This window comes from Strix aluco, chromosome 9, assembly GCF_031877795.1.
Source record: "Strix aluco isolate bStrAlu1 chromosome 9, bStrAlu1.hap1, whole genome shotgun sequence".
Taxonomy (NCBI): Eukaryota; Metazoa; Chordata; class Aves; order Strigiformes; family Strigidae; genus Strix; species Strix aluco.
Genome location: NC_133939.1, coordinates 21,070,987 through 21,083,247, shown reverse-complemented (window position 1 = coordinate 21,083,247; position 12,261 = coordinate 21,070,987). Strand labels below are relative to the sequence as shown.

The following is a 12,261-nucleotide window of genomic DNA, read 5'->3' as shown; positions in this document are numbered from 1 at the left end:
CTGTGCCCACCACAGTGGGCCGGGATGGAGGCGAGAGCCCCAGTCATCCCGCCACGCCGGCAATACGCCCTCCGTAATAAACAACATGTGTTTGCAGACAGAAAACAGTCACTTTCCCCCCCCTCCATCACTCCCCAAGCTGCATCCCCCTCCCCGTACCTGCCACCCCCAAAACCCCCTCCATCCCCAGACCCCCCTGGCCCTCGCTGAGGCGGCCCAGCCCTGCAAGCCACCTACCAGTTGTGCAAATATTGCCGGAACGACTGTAATCCCCGTGTCCAACGTGAATTATGAGATATTTCCACCCATTACAACAGCCCCCCCCCGCCCCGCCGCGTGTGTGCGAGGCTGGGGGGATTAGTCACGGGGCAAGCCGCGCTCAGCACAAAGCTTTGGGGAGGCCGATGGCTCTTTGCTCCCCGCGCCGAGGCGGGCTGGTCGAGGGGGGCTCTTTTTGGAGAGAGGGTGTCCCCCCTGCACCTTCGCGGCTCCAGGCTCACGCCTGGCACGGGAGTGAGGAGGGGGTGTCGGGGTGCCTGGGAGACGGTGGGAGGCTGTGGGAAGGGGGGGACCAGGGTGTGCGGTTTCGCCTCGACCCCATCCCCGGGGAGCAGAGGCTCCTTCCTGCCGCCCCGAGCCCGGCTCATGTTCAAAGCCGCAAGCAGGCAGCGGCTAATGAGGCCAGACAATAGGGAGCTGCGTGGGGCAGGAGAGCTGGCGAGGGCCCGCCGCGACGCCCCCATGCCAGGCACGGCGCGGCCCTGGCACCACGGCCTGCCAAGACCTCCGCGGCACCCTCGCCGCCGGGCAGGGCACGTGCCCACGAAGCCCCGGCAGCACCGCGGGCTGTTTTGGGGGCCACCGTCGGGGTGTCCCACAAGCCGGCCGCCTGCTCCGAGTAGAGGTGCCGGAGGGGTGCGGGTGCCAGACGGGGTGGCCGGGACCGCCGATGGCCGGCCGGCTCCATCCCCGTGCGGCTCCAGCTGCCCGCAGCCGGCGGCCCCGTTGGGGCTATGTCGGCGCCAGGCCCGGCTCCGGAGCGCCTCAGAGCCGCCTTTGTGCAGGGCGCTGCCGGCACACATGTGCGGGTGCTGGGAAGCAGCTGGCGGGACCGGGACCCTTTCCCAGAGCCACCCCCGGCCGGCGCCACCCCCTCCCCGCCAGCACAGGGACCCCCAAGGCGCCCGCTGGCTCTGGCAAGCTGCCCGTTGCCCCTCGCCCGGGGGCACCCCTTAGCGTTTCCAGAGACAGCCAGGGCTGTGGATGAGGGATGCCCAGGCACGGCTGGGGCATCTGTCTCCCCCTGCCCGTGTGCCCCCACTGCAGTGACAATGCCCCCTCCTAGGCAAGGATGCCCGCCACCCTCCCGTCCTGCCAGGCCCCGTGCCAGCGTACCACTCCGGTCCCAGCCTGGCAGTGTCACGACACCCTTGGAGCCCCCCCTCCCTCACGCTGCCACCCCGTGCCTCAGTTTCCCCCATGCTGAGGGCCGCGGCCAGGCGGGTTCCCCGTCTCTCCTTCCTTTCCCCAGGAAAGGGGAGGGAGCTTCCCCCGCCGTTTCCCCGCGTCTCGCGGCCAAGCCAGGAGACTGTGACGAGCTCTGGGTGCACGGAGCCAGCGCCGGATTCCTGGCACCGGCGGGGCGGCCGGGAGCCATCTCCCGCCTCCTCCCTCCTCGGCCCCGCTCGTGTCCCGCCGTCCCTCAGGGCTGCTGCTGCACCGCAGCGGGCACCGCGCGGCGACGCTGGCACGGCCACGCAGACCCCAGCCCTCCCCTGCACACCACGCTGCCGGATCCCGGGCCAGTGGGGACACCGGGAGAGAGGACAGGGGACAGGTCAGTGGCACTGCCAGGGACAGCGGGGAGGGCACGGGGCCGGGGGTGCCATGCTGCCCAGCATGGTCCCAGCTCACAGAAAGTGCTTGTGAGCAGCAGGGCGTCGGGCACGGCCATGCCTGGGGGATGCCTGGGGCCCTGGCCATGTCCCAGCCCTGGCGATGCCAGCGGGCCGTCCCGCCGGGGGGGGGCCGGGCTGCCCCTCGCTGCCTCACACCAGCTCCTGCCACGGGGCAGGTCCCCAGCACGGCCAAGCCCCCATGCCCCACTGCCCTCCCCAGGAGAGGTGCCCGCTGCACGGGGACACGTGCCAAACCGGGGCAGGAAATGGGATGGGGTGGCCGCGGGCAAGCCAGGGAGGGGCAACCCTGGCATCGGGGGCATGGGGCAGTGGGCTGCAGCCCCCCCAGCCGCTCGCCGGGCCGCGGGGAGACCCAGGAGGAGCCTTCTGGGGAGGCAGGGGCCTGTTGTGCTCCAGCTGTGCCGTGTTTCCCTAGCTACACCGCGCAGCTGGCCGGGTGTTTGTACCGCCCGGAGTTGATTTTGGCAGCCCTGCGCTTCCCCCTCCTCCCCTCCCCACCCGCCTTCCCCTCCCCGGGCGCCCGCCCGCCACGCACCCACCACCCGCACCCCTCCCTGCCACCCTCGGCAGGAGTGGCAAGGCAAGGGACATGGGTGGCACGTGCTGGCCCCCCTCCCCACCAGCCCCCACATCCCCGCAGTGTGTGCCTCAGTTTCCCCAGCTGGATGATGCTCTCCTCAGGCTTTTCCATGGTGTCTGCTCACTGCCCACCGCCGCCACCCTCGCCAGCCCGGTCACATGTGGGTGAAGATCGGGACCAGTGCTGGGTGCTGCTCTCTCAGCCTCCTCCACAGCTGCCCCCTCCCCTCCCTGGGCAAGGGAACCCAGGCATCCAGGCTCCTGTCCCCCCACAGCCGCTGTCACTGGTGGGCAGGAGCCCGGGGTCCTGCTCTGGAGCCTTCCTCTGCCCGGGCTGGGCAGCAGCTGGAGGGATTTGGGGATGTCGAGGGCACAAGTTGTGGGGTGCGTGTGACTTTGCAGAGTGCAGTGTGAATTGTGGGGGAAGGGAGCATGCTTTGGGGGCTCATGCTCGGGGGTGCTGAGGGGATGGAGGATCTGTATGTCCTGGGGAAGGGCTGGCTGTGGGGGGGAGGTTTGCAGGGGATCCATCCAGATGATGCCCAGCCATGCCCTGTGTCCTGGGGTGCCAAGCGGCCTGGGAGGGGGCTGAGTGGATGGAGGAGTCCTCAGGATGTCCCCATGCCTGGGGGGGGCCCAACAAGCCCTGGGAAGGCTCATGCCTGAAGGTGGGCTATGCAGATGGGGTACCCCCAGGATGCCCCGTGCCCAGGGGATGCCCCATGCGAGGAGAGTATGATTGAGGAGGGGGACATTTGAATGGGGGTGTCCCACAAATGCATTATCCCCGAAGGGGCTTGTGTGGATGGGGGACTCCCGGGGGGTTCATGTCCTGGGGGGACATGTGGATGGGGGCATACCCAGGATGTCCAGCGCCCAGGAACATCCCAAGCTCTGTGGAAGGGCTGTGGGTGGTGGTGGCAGTGTCTCCACAGTGCCCTATGTCCTGGTGGGTGTTGTGCGGACTGGGGGGGGGGGGGTGTCCTCAAGATGCCCACACCCCGGGGGTGCCCCTTGCCCTGAGCGAGAGTATGTGGATGAAGACATTCCTCAGGTACCCCATGCCCTGGGGCTGGCATGTGAGTGCGGATGCTCTACACCCGGGGGTGTACGCCATGCCTGGGGGAGGGGGGTCAATGCATGGGGGGGGTCCCCAGGACACCCCGAGTCCGGGGCGTACCCCATGCCCGGTGGGTAGCTGCGTGCCCCAAGGTACCGCAGGACGGCCCGTGCCCACCGGAGCCGGAGTTGGGGGGGAGGTGGGGGGTCGGAGCGCGACGGGGGCGCGTCCCGTCCCGTGTCGCCCCCCCCCCCCCCCGGGCCGGCCGCTGCCTGCGCCTCATTAGCGGGGCCTTTGTTTGCACAGGGCTCGCAGCTCCCGCTTGCCCATGCCGCCGCCTATAAAGCGGAGCCGGAGCCGGCGGCCGGGCAGAGGCGGCGGCAGCGACAGGCAGCGCCCGGCCCCCCCTCCCCGCCCCCGGCCGCCTGCCTGCCCCGGCCGGCCGGCACCATGCGCGCCGCCCTGCTCCTGCTGCTCGCCCTGCTCCTGCCCGGCCGCGCCGCCCGCCCCAAGCTCGCCCTGCCCATCCGGCCCGACACGGACCCGCTGCCCCCCGGGGGGGCGGCAGGTAGGAGCTTTCCCCCCCTCCTCCCCGCTTCCTTTCCCCTCTCCGGGCACCCCCCCGTCCTATACAAACCGCTGCCGCACCCCCCCCTCTCCGGCTTCGTGCATCCCGCTTCGTGCACCCCCCCCCTGCCGCCCGCACCCCCCGTCCTTGCACCGCATGCCTGCACACGCCCCCCCTCCTTTGCTTGCACCCCGCATCCCCCTCCGGGCCCCCCGGCTGGCCCCGACCGGCACCGGGAGCGGGACCGGGCGCGGGAGCGGCCGCCGGGACCGGCGGGGCGGTGCCGGCCGCTGTCCGGGGCTGCGGCAGGGGGGTGCCCGCGGCCCGGAGGTGACCGGGGGCGGCGGGGGGTGTGTGGGTGGGGGTCTCCGCAGGCTGTGCTTTCGGGGGACACTTCTATGCCCTGGAGGAGACGTGGCACCCGGACCTGGGGGAGCCCTTCGGGGTCATGCGCTGCGTTATCTGCCACTGCGAGCCGGTGAGTGCCCCCGCACCCCCCTTTCCCCCGGGAGATCCCCCAGGGTCCGGCCCTGCTGGGGAGGGGGCTGGCAGGGCGGGAGACCGACCCCCTCATTCAATACACCCCACCCTCACGGAAAGAGAAGCGGGGATCCCTCCCGCCAGCCGGACACCTGGATATGTGTGTGCCCACACCCCCACACCCTCCCCCCCCCCACCCCCCCGCCGCGGCGGCGTGGAGGAGAAGGGGGGTTTAAAGGATCAGGCTTCATTCCTCCTCCCCCTCCTCGGGGATGGCCCCCGGCCCCCTCCCTCCCTCCGAGCAGCCCCCCGAGGCCGGGGCTGGCGGGGCCGCTCACAGCTGGGCAGGGGGCTGGGGGCCGGGGGGGCCGGGCTTGGCTGCGGTACAGGCAGCTGGGGGCTGCGCAAGGTGTCCGGGCTGCCCGCGGGGGCTCCAGATGGGCCGGGATGGGGGCAGTCAGGCTGTGCCGGGGTGGGGGGCACACCTTGGCACGGCTTGGCACGGCTCTCCCCCCTCCCTGCAGCAGAGGAACCGCCGGGGGAAGCCCGCGGGGAAAGTGAACTGCAAGAACATGAAGCAGGACTGCCCCGTGCCCGCCTGCCCCCGGGCCACGCTGCTGCCCGGGCACTGCTGCCACACCTGCCCCAAAGGTGAGACCAGGGGGTGCCTCCCTGCGGGGAGCCCACCCTGCACCCACAGGGTCCCCTGTGGGCATGGGAAAGGGGGTACTGCTCACACCCCCCCAAAAAGGGCCGCTCGCTTTATTATGGAGGTTGCCAGTGCCCTCGGGGTGCCCGTGAGGTGCTGGGCAGGAGGAAGCCCTGATGGGCACAGCCCTGGGAGGGATGCAGAGAGGCTGCACAGGGCTAAACACCCTGCCTGTCTGTCTGCCTGCACCCAGCATGCCCCCCGCATGCCCCCCGCACCCCAGCACAGAGCCCCATAGTGATTCACAGGGCACATCTCAGTCTATCTCAAGAGGGGGGGATTTAATATTGCCCCTCACCCCAAGCTCTTGCACACAAGCCACCCGGTGCAGTGGTCTCACCCTCTGCCCACCCCACACCAGCCTTGCCAGGCCCCCCGGAGAAGAGCCCCGCACCCCCCTTCGACACATTTGAGTACTTCCAGGACAAGGAGGACGACCTGGACAAGCCCTACAACGATCGCTCCTACCTCAGCTCCGAGGGGCTGGCCCGTGACGATGCCCGCACAGGTGAGCCACCCACCCAGGAGGGCAGCAGCAGTGCGGGGCACCCCCTCATGCTCCCCACCATCATTGGCATCCCCTCCCCAGAGTTCGTGGCCTTGCTGACAAGCGGCCCAGAGCCGTGGCACCCCACGTCCAGTGCAGTGGCCAAGGCTCGCTTCACCCTGCTGCGCTCCTACCTGCTCTTCTCCATCAGCTACGAGCGGTGAGTCCTGCCCCTGTCCTCTGCCCAAGCTGGCACAGAGGGCACCCCTCTGGAAAAGGGGGGGATGCAATGGTGCTTGTGCCTCAGTTTCCCCTCCGACGTCCCCCCTTGCATTGGCAGGGCAAGAGATTTGGGGAGGGGGGCGATATGCTGGGGGTCCAGCCTGGGCAAGCAGCCGGGATTTCGGCACACCCATGGTGTCGGCCCGGCCTCACCCCTTCGCCTCCAGGTCTGGAGCAGGAACAAATGGGAAGAGCTCCAGGCCTTGGCAGAGGACGCGGGCGCAGCGGGCCGAGGCGCTGTGCCGGCCCACGGGCCCTGCCGGTGGGCACCACCGCCAGGTCCCCAGCCTCACCGTGCCCTCCCCCGATGCCCTCCAGCAGCGGAGCCTCTCCTCTCCCTCCCTCCTTCGTGCTCCACTTTCTTCTGCTCTTCCTCGCTTCCAGGCCCCTTTGCATAGTAAAGTGGTGACTAATTTCCAGCTCCGACTGGGGGAGCCAAACGGAGCCGAAAATGCTCCTAATTTACAGCCGGGCCCAAGCGCTTGACTCCCGGTGGGTCCTGCTCTGCTGCCTTTCCTGGTGGGGACCCCCCTCCTGCTGGGTGCCAGTTTGGCACCGCTCCAGGGCAGGGGACCCCAGGGCACCCGTGCTGAGCTGGCACCCAGCAGGATGGCAGCGTTGGGCCAGCCCGGACGTGGGCGGGCAGAACATGGCACTTGGCATCCTAGGGGAACCTCATCATTCCCTTGCCCACCCCAAATCGCTGACGACCACCCTGTGCCCTCCCCGATGCACCCCTGTGCCCAGTGGTGATGGTGGTAGTGCCAGGGGAGCGAGGGCCAGAAAGGGGGGTCCTTGCTCACCCCCTGGGTACCCACAGGCTGGGGCGGCCGAGCCGGGTGCGTTTCAGCGACCCTGAGGGCAACGTGCTGTTCGAACACCCCGTGCAGAAGAGCGCTGCCCCTGAGGATGGCATGGTGAGAGGGGCCGGGAGGGCAGGGGGGCACAGCACCCCTTCCTCCCCCTGCCCGAACATGTGGTGCCCCCAGCCCCTGTCCAGCCCTGCCCTTGCCCACAGCTCTGCGGGATGTGGAGGACGGTGTCCAAGGCCAACATCCAGTTGCTGCGGGGGGAGCAGCTCCGCGTGTCCCTCGTCACCCGGGCGCAGCCCTCCGGAGAGGTCCATGGGCACATCCTCAAGCACCGGGCGCTCTTCGCAGGTAAGACCATCTCCCGCGTGCCCACCTGGTGGGTGCTCACCGGGATGCCTCTCACACCCCTCTTCCCCGCACAGAGACCTTCGGTGCCATCCTGACCTCGTTGGACCCCACACACCTGGGTGCTGGGGGCATGGCCATGCTGACGCTGAGCGACACTGAGAACAACCTGCACTTCATCCTCATGGCCCGGGGACTGCTGGAGCCCGGCGCTGGGGGTGAGGGTGGGCATGGGCACCCCACAGAGCCTGGCACTGCCCAGGGGGGCTGCGTAGGGCTGGGTGGGGGGGTGCATGGCATTTATGTGGCTTGAGACGTGTGGGTCAGCATCTGTGGGGTCAGCGTGGGTGCACAGGGTGGGTGTAGGGCTCAGGGTACTTATAGGGGCTGTGCATGATATGAGGGGGGTGAGATGTGCGTAGGGGTTGTTGCATGATTTAAGGTGTGCATGGGTGGGGGGTGGTGTGTACCTATCGGGGGGGGTGTGGGGTCAGGGGGTGCAGGAGGGCGTATGAAGTGTGGGGGTTGGTGGGCAGAAGGATGAGTTTGGGATGTGAGTTGTTCAATGATTTTGGGGGCGTAGGGGGGAATGGTGGGGGTCCCGAGGTGTGCAGGGGTCCAGGCATGCAGGCCAGGCCAGGCAGCTGGCAAGAAAGTGGGGGATCAGGTGCAGGGGTTTGGGGGTGATGGGCACTGAGGGGTGGGTTTGGGGGCCAGGACAGTGGTCACAGGCCCCCAGTCCAACGAGTCCAACCCCCTCTGCCGTGACCAGAATCCCCCTGGGTCCCGCTGCGGGTCCGCATCCTGCACCAGGGCCAGACTCTGCGTGAGGTCCGTGCCAACATCACCACGGAGGTAAATCCATCTGTTCCCCCACATGCCCCGGCAGCTGCGCTCCCCGCTGCGCCAGGGCTGAGCCATGGCACTGTGCCACTCCCGGCAGGACCCCGATTTTGCGGAGGTGCTGAGCGAGCTGTCTGCCCACGAGCTGCAGTGGCTGGTGCAGGGGCAGCTCCGCATTGTGGCCGAGACGGAGGGCCGACACGCACGCCAGCTGGCAGGCACCATCACCACCCGCCGCAGCTGTGACAGTGAGCATGGGGTGGGCACCCCGGGGTGCAGGAGGGGGTGGCCGTGCCCCCCCAGCCTCAACCCCCCTGTGCCTCTCTCCCTGGGCTGAAGCCATCCAAAGCGTGCTGTGCGGAGCGGACGCCTTGTTGCCCACCAAGACGGGTGCTGTGGGCTCAGCCAAGCTGGTGCTTCATGAGAATGGCACCCTGGAGTACCAGGTAAGCAGAGGGTTATCTCATTCTCCCTCCTGGGGGTCCCAGGGGTGTCTCCCCGCTCCCCAGCACTGCCCCTTGGCACCCTTCCCGCAGGTGCAGGTGGTGGGTACTGCCAGTGAAGTGGTGGGCATCACACTGGAGACCAAACCCCGGCGGAAGAGCAAGAGAAACATCCTGTTTGACATGACGCCCAGCTACAAGGACGGGCTGGTGAGCGCTGGGTGGCAGTGGGGGGGATGGCATGGGGGCCTTGGGTAACTCCCCATCTCAACCCTCATGGTCTCCCACCGGCGGCAGGCCCGGGGCACCTGGCAGAGCCCCAGTGCCCGCGATGCCCACATGCTGCTGCAGAACGAGCTCTTCCTCAATGTGGCCACCAAGGACTGGGCGGAGGGTGAGCTGCGAGGCCAGGTCATCTCCCTGCCCTACAGCGGGCTGCTCGCCCGCTACACAGGTACCCCGGGGACACCAGGGGTGGTGGCAGGAGTAGTGGGGCAGGTCCCCCGCCTGCCATCTCCCACGACCCCTGTCTGTGTGCAGAGATGCCTGTGGCGCTGGCGGGGCAGCTGGTGTCCCCCCCGGTGAGCAGCAGTGCCGGGGGGCACGCCTGGCTGTCACTGGACGAGCACTGCCACCTGCACTACGAGATCTCGGTGGCGGGGCTGGGCCGCCCGGCCGACGGCACCGTCAGCGCCCACCTCCATGGGGTGGCTGAGCTGGGCGAGATGGGTGCCCGTCCCCACCAGCACAAGCGTCTGCTCAAGGGTTTCTACAGCACCGAGGTGAGGCGGGGACCTGGCTGGGACACCCCACAGTGGGGCTTGGGTCAGCCCTCATGCCCCCGTCCCCGGTGTCCATCTTGCCCCCACAGGCTCAGGGGGTGGTGAAGGACCTGGATGCCGACCTGCTGCAGCACCTGGCACAGGGCACTGCTTTCCTGCAAGTCAGCACCAAAGCCCACCCCCATGGGGAGATGCGGGGACAGGTAGGTCCCCACCCGGGCAGGGCACCCCTACCCATCCCCACCACTGCCTGGGGTCTCCAGCCAGGTGACACTGCCCAGAGCAGGGTGGGAAGGGGAGAGGATGGGGGGGTCACACCGTGGCACGGTCCCGGCAGCTTGGCATGGTGTGTACTGTGATTGTGGGTGCTTCCTCTACCAGCCCTGACCACGGAGGGCAGCCAGGCACCAGCATGGGAAGCGGGGTCCCCCGGCAGTGCCAACCCTCCTGCTCCATGCCCCCATCCAGGTACACATCCCCAACCGGTGCCATGCAGGAGGGACCCGCCTGGCCCCGGGGGAGGCCGAGCTCTCTGAAGACATCAAGACCAGGGATCTGGAGCAGCTGAAGAAGGACCCCAACTCCTGCTTCTTTGAGGGGCAGCACCGGGCTCATGGCACCCGCTGGGCACCCGATTATGACAAGAAGTGTTCCATCTGCAGCTGCCAGGTACTGGCTGGGGGGGCAAGATGGGGGGCAGCACCCATCACTGGTGCCCCCCTGTAACGAGCCCCATACCTGCTGCCCCCAGAAGCGCACAGTGATCTGTGACCCCATCCTGTGCCAGCCCCTCAACTGTACCCGTCAGGTGCACCCCGAGGAGCTGTGCTGCCCTGTCTGCGAAGGTACCTGGGGACTAGGGGGGGTCCCAGGCGGAGGGCTGGGGGAGCAGGGGGCTTCTTCATGAATACAGGGTGAGACGGTCCCTCTCTGAGCCTCTGCACCCCCTCATGATTTCCATCTTCCTTACAGAGAAGAAGATGGAGCAGGAGGAGCTCAAGCTGGAGCGGGCACGGGACAGTAGCGAGGGTGAGTTCCAGCAGACATGGGCTAAGGGAGCAGCTCTGCCCCCCAGCCTCCCCGGCACACCCACTCCCCCTGTGGGGGCTGTGCCCACCTCCTCCTCCTCTCCCAGGCTGCTACTTTGATGGGGACAAGACGTGGCGAGGCTCTGGCACCCGCTGGCACCCTGTCGTGCCACCCTTTGGCCTCATCAAATGTGCCATTTGCACCTGCAAGGTGAGCGTGGGTCCTAGTCCCCCCCACCCAGACCTCCACCGCAGTTCAGTAGCAGAAGTGCCCTGGCACCCATCATAGCTGCCCTGAGCTGCTGCGCAGGGACTCAAACCAGGGGGGGTGGGCTTGTGCCTTGTACCAACTGCCCTGTGCCCCCTGTGAGCCCCTTGTGCTCCCCACAGGGCACCACGGGCGAGGTGCACTGCGAGAAGGTGCAGTGCCCGCGGCTCACCTGCGCCAACCCCGTGCGCGCCAGCCCCTCTGACTGCTGCAAGCAGTGCCCAGGTATCTGCACCCCCTTCCTGCCCTTGGCTCTCCTGTCACCCCCCCAGGGAGGCAATGCCGTGGGGTGTCCCTGCTGCATGTGTGCCCCCTCCCAGTGCCCTCTCCCACAGCCCCAGAGAAGAGCGTCCCCGAGCTGGCTGACACCATGCAGGCAGACGGGCCGCGGGCATGCCGCTTTGGGCGCCGCTGGTACCTCAACAACGAGAGCTGGCACCCCTCCGTACCCCCCTTCGGAGAAATGAAGTGTATCCTGTGCTGGTGTGTGGTGAGTGTGCCAGGCCTTGGGTGGCACCAGGGCAAGGAAAAGGTGCCCTCGGGCCAGGCCCCAGCGCTTTGGGAACGGGTGGAAGAGCAGCCCAGGGTGGCACCCCAGGCCTCCACCGCACCCTGAGGAGCCGCCAGTGCCCCAACCCCTGTGCCCCAACCCCTGTGCTCAGCCCTGCTTTCTGCCCTGCAGTCGGGGGAGACACACTGCCAGCGCCAGGAGTGCCCGCCGGCCGCCTGCGCCGGCCCCCCCAGGAGGGACAACCCCTGCTGCGCCAAGTGCCGCGGTGAGTGCGAGTGCTCGCACGTGGGCACTGCTCCCCCAAACACCCCCCCGTGGCCCGCGCACCTCCCCAGCCCCCTCGGGTGCTGAGCCACGGCTCAGACCAACACAAGTGCCCTCCTGCCACCCCCTATGCCTGTTTCTCAGCCCCACTTTCCTCCCTCACAGCCCCAGATGCCCCCCCAGATGCGCGGGAGAAGGTCCACGATGCCAGGGCGGAGGCGTGGAGCCGCTGAGCAGTGACCGCTGCCCGGAGCAGGGCGAGCGCGCAGCAAGGCCGGGTGGCCGTGAGGGGATCCCCACTGCTCATCACCCCCACAGAGGAGGGGGGGCACAGAGGAGCACGGGGGGGTGGATGCAGCCAGGCGCCCAGCCTGGGCACCCCGTCTTGGCATGGCCCCAATGCCGGGGCTGTCCTGCCCGCTCGTGCCAGCGGGCAGCGGCTAGGCTGGCAGAGGCCGGGGCACCCCCTGCTCTCCTGCTCCACCCCCCCCGGCCAGCGGGCACAGCGGGCATCACGCCCGCCTTGTACATAGTGTAAAATCTCTCCAGCCCCCGTCTCCCCTGGGCTTGTCACATAATTTATGGTGCCTGTGGACGGGGGTCCCGATGTATTTATTAAAAACAGAGATATTGCCCACCTGGCTCCCTCTGCTCTGGGATTTGCAGGCCCTGGCCTTGCTGGGTTTGGGGGATGTGTATGCTGGAGGGGTATTTGGGGAGCATGTGGCCTAGGAGTCAGTGCCAGGCTGGGGGCACCCCCAGTGGGCTGTGGGGTGGTGCTTGTAGGGTGGTACTGTCCCCCTCCGTGGTGAAACGAAGAGCCTAAGCGCAGCACCCACAGCAAGCTGAGTGCCTGGGGCTGGGTGTGCCACATGGCCGAC

At 68.5% G+C, this 12,261-nt stretch overlaps 1 protein-coding gene across 1 annotated transcript; it reads left to right on the top strand.

Annotated features, from left to right (window-relative positions):
* The first annotated feature begins 3,979 nt into the window (after positions 1–3,979).
* Positions 3,980–12,015, top strand: CHRD (chordin). Its single transcript, XM_074834582.1, has 23 exons — positions 3,980–4,126; positions 4,501–4,604; positions 5,131–5,257; positions 5,677–5,823; positions 5,905–6,022; positions 6,905–7,001; positions 7,103–7,244; positions 7,319–7,459; positions 8,014–8,096; positions 8,185–8,332; positions 8,424–8,530; positions 8,621–8,737; positions 8,825–8,981; positions 9,068–9,309; positions 9,399–9,512; positions 9,778–9,978; positions 10,061–10,154; positions 10,282–10,338; positions 10,445–10,548; positions 10,728–10,830; positions 10,941–11,095; positions 11,288–11,381; positions 11,546–12,015. Exons 1-23 carry the CDS (start codon positions 4,009–4,011, stop codon positions 11,611–11,613), a joined length of 2,838 nt encoding a protein of 945 aa, XP_074690683.1. The 5' UTR covers positions 3,980–4,008; the 3' UTR covers positions 11,614–12,015.
* Positions 12,016–12,261: the final 246 nt, after the last annotated feature.

What these genes read in the sequence shown, in the direction of transcription:
- CHRD (XM_074834582.1), top strand. Translation starts at nt 4,009, where the DNA reads ATGCGCGCCGCCCTGCTCCTGCTGCTCGCCCTGCTCCTGCCCGGCCGC. An exon ending in GTTCCATCTGCAGCTGCCAG is followed by an intron (nt 9,979 to 10,060) that starts GTACTGGCTGGG and finishes TGCTGCCCCCAG; the next exon opens with AAGCGCACAGTGATCTGTGA. An exon ending in GTGCTGCCCTGTCTGCGAAG is followed by an intron (nt 10,155 to 10,281) that starts GTACCTGGGGAC and finishes TCTTCCTTACAG; the next exon opens with AGAAGAAGATGGAGCAGGAG.